Genomic DNA, 7456 nt, shown 5'->3' with positions numbered 1-7456 from the left:
TATGAAAGTAAGTCACTTAGAATTTCAGTTCGCTTTAGAAACTACAAATATTTAGGGCTGGGCGTCGATTAAAATTTTTAACCCCGATTAATCGCCACCCTTTAATCGATTAATTAATCGATTAATCGGTGTTGGTAATTTTCACGCATAATCTTAGAAAACAGTCATAAATGATTAATGTTTTTTGTGTGTGCGTTTTTTATTGCTTTTGCTGAACATGTGGTCAAGAGCGCGATGCATATACAATTTCAATAATGAATCAACCTCGATGTGTGATCCAAAAGATGTTCATAGACACTCGCAGATTATTACTTCAGCTGCATGAGGAAAAGAGGTTCGTTGATATTCTCCGCCAAGAGCGACCTGCTCTGAATCCTCGCAATAGTCTCTGCTGCGCTAGACGGAGACTGGAACGCCGTTGGAGTGGCCGCGATACATGCGACCTTCTGCGCTAGTCAGGAGTTCCAAATATTGCCCCTACATTTTACTTTATGCTAAAATTTTACTTAAAGATTGCCCTTCATACAGCTGCATTCGTCCACTTCTGCATGGCGAAGACGAGCAATATTATTTTTTTGTGTGTCAAACTTTTACCTATTAACCGGTAAGAAAAAAATAATCGCGATTAAAGCATTAATCGATTAATCGGTAGGTTAATCGATCAATAGCCCAGCCCTAAATTATTGATCAATAACGTTTGAAGCATTTAAAATTTTGAGAATTTTTACGAATTCAACTCCTTGACAGTGGATCCACCGAAGAAAAAAAAATGGAGGGCGAATTTTAAAGTATATGCTAGCGTGATATATAGCAGTGCGTATTTTTTCTCAACTATGGCCTCATTATTAATCTCAAAACCTTTCCAAAGAAAAGACTAATAGCCTTCTTGCTCCCATGAAAGAATAGGAGCGGGAAAGTTGTGCTTGGTAGTAAAACCGACAGGGAAGGAAAGAAATAGGCTTAGAATAAATATATTGTTTGCTTTTCCTAGTAAAATAGTCTTAATCCGGCACCAATTGTGACAGTTTGGGCCGAATTTCCTTCAATGCACTCTTCAGAGTGTATTGAAGGATATCATGCAGTCTGGGTGTATCAAATATTTAGCACCTTACCTGCTGCATGTTAGCATCCCAGTATATATGCAATATAAAATACGGTGAATTCCAATGGTACAACCTTTTTGTAAAAATCTTTTGATTATTACTACTTTTATTCTACCTAACGACGTTTTCTGGTGCAAATTGTACTAACATGCATGTAACCGAATATACAAATATTGGACCCGTATAAATACGTCAGCAGTGAGATACAACTATGTTCCTCGATAGCTCTTGTAACAAAAACTCAAAAATAGGCTGAGCGATCTGTTTTCGTGAATAAATTGTTAAGCGTTTGCAGCCAATTACTTTGAAACATGACCAAAATATAACGACTGAGACTACCGAATCTCAAGCAAATCTTACAAAGTTTTTCTTGAGTAAGAGCAGTTATTTTTGTTTTTTGAAAGCATATACATAGCAATGACAATCTGGGTAAAAACGCAAAAAAAAAAAAGAAACGTAAACACTAGACGGTTTGGGTTATGCTTGGACAATTCAGGAGACCGCACTTCTAATCCCTGCTGTGGTACCACTTTCAGGGGCGTGGAGAAACGATACGTGATAAGGACAGGAGTATGAGGATCTACAAGTACAAAACGAGCGTGTTGGTAACTGTAATTAAACATGAAGAATATTCCAGAATTTTATGATGTGCTAACTGGTGACCCGACTCCACAAAATAGTACAAAAACTTGCACATAATAGATATCACATTTTTAAGTGAGTTGAGCGGAAATGTAACCTCATGAAAGCATCTTTACATACAGTTAAGAAGCATTTGTGTATCAGGCAGCACCAATAACCAATTTAACTGATATGCTAGTGGCCCCTATTTATTTTGTCAGTAATCAAAACATTGCTGCTGCCTAATGAGACACCACACTTTGTGTATTATTGGAAGTCTTCGTTTTTAAATATAATAAATGAGACGTTTGCGGCCATCCTGTGTTGCGATCAGAAATTCCGAGGACACGATATTTTACACTCAGGTTATACTCGCCTAGTTTACATGAACATTAAATGTTCTGTTCTTTATATCCTGATCTGCACCTTATTTATTTCATTTCTCGGAAATATTTTTGTTGTTAGTGTTTTGGCTCGCTGTGTACAATATCACTGATTCGCCTCCATCAAGATCTTCATTTTTTCACAAAGCTTTCACAAAAATATTGTTGAAGCTCTTGCTTCTAACTACAATAACATATAGTTTCGGAACACTCATCTGGGTTCAGGCGTTTGAATGGTTATTAAAACGAGTGAGTGCCACGAATGGAAACTTTAAAAAATTGCGGCTTCATAAACGATACATTTTATAGCAATCAATACACATGCACGCATTTCGAACTGGTGGTAAAAACAATTATGACAATTGATGCAGACAAAACGTCATCAGAGTCAGGCAAGCCCTCCGTGCTCTAAGCGCCGCCCCCGGTCAATACTATGTCATCGACGGATGTCACCTAATGACGGAGATCAACCAGGAAGCACCGAAAAACACGGCGACCATCATCCCATTTAAATTTCTAGAGTTTGATCCACTCCCTATTCAGATTTTTTTAATGATATACCTATCGTGCTTACCTTTATTGCAATATGTGTTTTCTTTGGGCAAAGTATGGCCGTAATAGGAACTCGGTTAATGATTAATAAAATATATCCGGAGTTGTCGATTTAAGAGTCTTCCGTGCGTTTAAGTTGAACCGAAGGGTGTTGTGCAGGATTGCTGAAAGCACGTGTGAGAGTACGTAACTTTGACAAAACGCATTTCTGGCATGAGCGCTTGAGTGAATAAAGCATTTCAAAATGCCTTGCTCTCCCTAGTGTGCACCTTATAACAGTAGAGCTGTGTTGGGTTTCTAAGTATAATTGTGGACTTAGCAGAATGGCTGCTTACAAGTACATCCGCAGCGTAGTCTTGACTCACGTATGCAAATGTAGAGAAGAGTAAAAAAACACAACTGTCTGGAATTTGCGTACTTTGTCTTGTGAACAATACGATTACATAAAAACGCCTACTGAACTTTACACATGGTCGAATAAAAAATGCGCTTTATTTAAAACAAAGCATCTAAGCAAGAGTCTTCACACAACGAGTGATTCTTAAAAACAAAAACGAATGGTCATTTGAGTTTTTTTTTTATTTTGAATATACTGTTAGCAGAAATGACACATTGGCATTGAAGTCAAAAACCGCACAAGCCGGAATCATAAGCTACAAAATTACTCACCCATAAAGCCGCAAACATTGCGAATGCATTAAATATTTAGGCATTTTGGTCTATCTTCGGCTGTACAGGTAAGAGAAATGATAAGTTCAATATATTACGCTGTACTCAAATAAATCAAAACCCTGGATCACTGAGATAAGTAAACATTAAAAGGCCAAAGTGAGCTTGAATTCATACGAGTAAAATACCCCGCCGCAAGTCATTTTCCTTCTCGGTGTTGACTGTGAAAAAGTGCGTAAGACTGTAAATGCCCCATAGAACTGATTCAGGAAACAAATGATCATTGGATTTTTTATTCTTATTTTTATGTACACATACTGTTCGCAGATCTGGTACTTTAATAGGGTGGAGTATCTGCAGCCTTACAATTCTGAAGTCAAGACTAATACAAGCTGGAAATAAAGGAAAAAATAATTGTTGCGCGATAAAGTTTTTTTTTTATAACTAGAAAGCCACAAAAACGCTGATGCGTGATAGATTGTTAGATATTTGGGCATCCCGAGTTTTATTTTAAAGGGGTGGTGCAACGAAACTGAATTAAGGAGGTTTCTTTTTTTTTTTTCTTTTTACACGAGCTTTTTTTTTTTTTTTTTGCACCCGAGTATAATCACACGGAACAACACTGACCAAGAACCATCTCTGTTGCGGAGTAATTACGGAGTAATTTCAAGGAGAAAAGCGAGTGTTTTCCTGGTGGCGTAGGTTGGAGGTTGCAGTGCCATGACGATATTTGAACTCGGCTCGTAGGTTGCATCGGAGCATTGCGTGAGCACTCGATTTCACTTTGAGATAATTAATAGCTTGACAAGCAATTTCTTCTGCGATTGCCATTGCATGGGAAGAAAAACCACCGCGCCTTATCATGGGTTATAAACATCAGGTATTCATTTCAAGCGGTATTTGCGCCAAGTACAAAAGTCGTTGCACCGCTCCTTTAAGACATAAGATCAACATATTACACGATATTCAAAGAAATAAATGGAGTTTATCACTGAGGTAATTGAGCATCAGGTAGGCCCAGTGAGCGTGAATTTACGTGCATAAAACGTCCAGACAAAAGTAATATTTCACCTAAATATTGGGTGTGAAAAAACTACGCTAGTTCATGAACCTCCAATAGAAGTGATGATAATTTCCGAAACCCCCAAATCTTTGTCGCTTTTGGGGGTTTATTTTGTTTCCAGTTCTTTAATATTGCATTATATATATTATGTACAAGACACAGCGTACGGTACAGCTGAACATTAACGAAGCATCTGGGTTTCGGAAAGGAAATTTTATCTTGTTAAAAAACATAAGTAAAATAAAATTTGTAGAGCTACAATTCCGCACAGATTAAAAACAACGCGTCAGCCACCTGCTAAAACCACCAGCCTGCTACACATGGTCATAAGGCAAGTCAGCAGGCCCACAGTTATGAGAATACATTCCAATGACACATTCGCAATAAAAAGCCATCTATCGTAAACCGGGACAATGAGATGATGTCAGATACAAGTTATTCATGTATAGTTCGAAAAAAAAACACCTGAAAACGAAATGAGGATCCGCGCCACATGCCTTTATGACGTGTGACGCGGAGTACAGTTGCGTTAGCAGCATAAAAAAGAGCGTCTTAAAAGCCTAAAAGTGGAGCCCACAAAAAAAAAAAAAAAATAGCAACAAACTTCCTATCTTAAAACCATCTTACCAAGCTCCAGCATAAAAGAAGCTGGGATTTCTTTGTTAATCCATATCACCTCAAGCCGACAAAAAAGATGCTGACAAACATTTGGGTAACAAAATTTTTAAAAAAGACTGTGTTTTAGTTCTGTTGAGCACACGTAATGGTTTCTCTGTAAGCTTGCGAACGAAGTCGCTGATGCAATTTTGACGCTTCCACGGATATATTCACAAGTGTTAGTTTGTATTCACAAAACATCTACCGAAGTGAAGTTTCGTAAACGAAAGGAATGCCATAATTCTTGCAGGTTTATGATCACAGGCGAAACCCCTCCCATAAAGCTCTGTGCTCTCCAGGATTGGCAGTTTTCTCCTCTCAACTCGTCCCCTTTTTAGCGTCCGCTCCGCTAAAGAGGAGAGAGTGGAGGGCTTTTTGAGAGAAGCTTGTGCTGCCTTTCGTAACCCGCAACAAACTACTGATAGGTTTCGGCCTTCTGCGCAATATGGCCACACCTCCAAGATGAGAAGGTCATAGAACTGAATTTTCGACGTCACCCTAAGGAGGCCAACGCGGGGCACGGATTGGACACGAGTGTTTCCATCAGCGTTCGGCTGGAACTCGTGTCCTCGCTGATTGGACGCGAGTGTTCGCCGAAAGCCGACGTCAGCACTCGTGTCCAATCCGTGCCCCGCGTTCGCCACTTTAGGGTGACGCCGAAACTTCAGCACTGCGGCGTTCGAATCTAGGCAATGTTGGACACGGTCGCCCATCGCTAGTGATGCAGAAATCCGTGCATGGCCAGGATAATGTTGGGAACCAGGAAGGCCGCGGCCGGCGTCGGCACAGGTGCTCCGGAGAACATGGGCTCGACGTGCGCGAGGGTGCCGTTGTTGTCCTTGGGCGCGATGCCCAGCAGGCGACACACGACGTTGTAGTGGTCCACCATGTGAACGCCCTCGTTCAGGAAGCCTTTCTTCAGACCTGGGGCGTGTGAGGAAAGGCGTCGTTGAAGGCAACGTGGGAGGATCGGATCGCTCCCCGAAAGGGCGCAGACTACCCGGCATGGACCACGCTTGTAGATTTGGTCAACAAAGTTCTCGGGGAAAGGTCATCGGGGAAGGATCAGCAAATCCTCGGACTAGAGGCTTTCAGAAATAAAGTATATAGTCTCTTTAGTCACTCGCAGTTTAAGAATAACCGGGCGTGGTTAGCCCTCAGCATGCGATTATATAGATTAACATATTTACTCGAGTAATAGCCGCTCGGTTTATAAAGAAAACCTGAGGGTTTGCTTTTCCACGGAGCACGCAGATTGCCAATCACCGCGATCGACAGCATGGTTCCAGCAGTTTACTAGACAGTGATAAAGTCTTCGCACGAAGATACCATGTATGAAGATTGCATTTGTACGGGGACTCCTGTTCTCGATCTAGTCATTCGCTATGCTATTTATGCGCATCGCGATCACTGGCAATATACACTCTAAAAAAAGTCCGTGTGTCCATCCCCCCCCCCCCCCCCCCGCACAAAACTCGGTGAGCCAATCACCGCAACTTACGGAGGCAGCTCAGCGAATGACGATGCCGAAACATATTGTCGTTTACCGCTTACAAGCTGTTCATTTACTGGACGTCCGCTTGCTTTGCTCGCACTCTAAAAAAAGGTTTGTGCGTCTACTTTCACGCACAACACTCGGAGAGCCAATCACCGCAACTTACGGAGGCAGCTCAGCGAATGACACTGGCGAAACATATGTTTAGACCAAAAAACGCAGTCTTAGTTGTGACATGAAGCAATGCAAAACGTCACGATTGCATTGCTTAATGTCAGAACTCAGACTGCGCTTTTTGGTCTAAACATATGTTTCTGCATTGTCATTTGCTGAGCTGCCTCCGTAAGTTGCGGTGATTGGCTCTCCGAGTGTTGTGCAGGAAAGTAGACGCACGGCCTTTTTTTTAGAGTGCGTAGGCTTCCAACTCTGTCGCGAGCACTCTGTGTTCTCCTCGTTGTATTCTTCTCCGCGACATCACCTTCATACATAATCCCCCTCCCGTCTTCTGGAATTTTATCAGGGTTTAACGAAGTCCTTCATACAAGGACAGTCGATCACGGTGACCCACGAGTGCCCGAGATGAATCGTTTTGACGTATGCGATAGACCACGTTACAGAGCCGTTTCACGATTGTAAAGGGTCCTTGCCAGTGACGCTGCAGCTTTGGGGACAATCTCCGTTTCCGAATCGGATTATACAGCCATACCCTGTCGCCTGGTGAAAAAGGGCGTGTTGTGACGTGTGCGTCATACTGGCTCTTCATGCGAGCAAGGCCCATGATAACCGTTATCGAACAAATGCGTGCATTCGCTCGAGATTTGTTCTCAGTTTGTTCACGAAAGACACAGGGTCTGTGGCCGGTTCTGATGCTCGTGGGATGGTTAGTTCACAGGGCATACGAAGGTCATGGCCG

At 41.7% G+C, this 7456-nt stretch overlaps 1 protein-coding gene across 1 annotated transcript in view; it reads right to left on the bottom strand.

The window, feature by feature from the left end:
* Positions 1-3605: 3605 nt before the first annotated feature.
* LOC8023590 (glycerophosphocholine cholinephosphodiesterase ENPP6) overlaps positions 3606-7456 on the bottom strand; it is a 39271-nt gene continuing 35420 nt past the window's right edge. The window contains exon 8 of the mRNA XM_029968133.4: positions 3606-5972. Within this exon, the coding sequence (XP_029823993.3) occupies positions 5764-5972 (209 nt within the window). The 3' untranslated portion in view covers positions 3606-5763. The remainder of the gene's footprint in view (positions 5973-7456) is intronic.

The sequence above is a fragment of the Ixodes scapularis genome, unplaced genomic scaffold (assembly GCF_016920785.2).
Source record: "Ixodes scapularis isolate PalLabHiFi unplaced genomic scaffold, ASM1692078v2 PGA_scaffold0__279_contigs__length_252992795, whole genome shotgun sequence".
Classification (NCBI taxonomy): domain Eukaryota; kingdom Metazoa; phylum Arthropoda; class Arachnida; order Ixodida; family Ixodidae; genus Ixodes; species Ixodes scapularis.
Note: the sequence above shows the minus strand (reverse complement) of the source record. Positions and strands in the feature narration are given on the sequence as shown.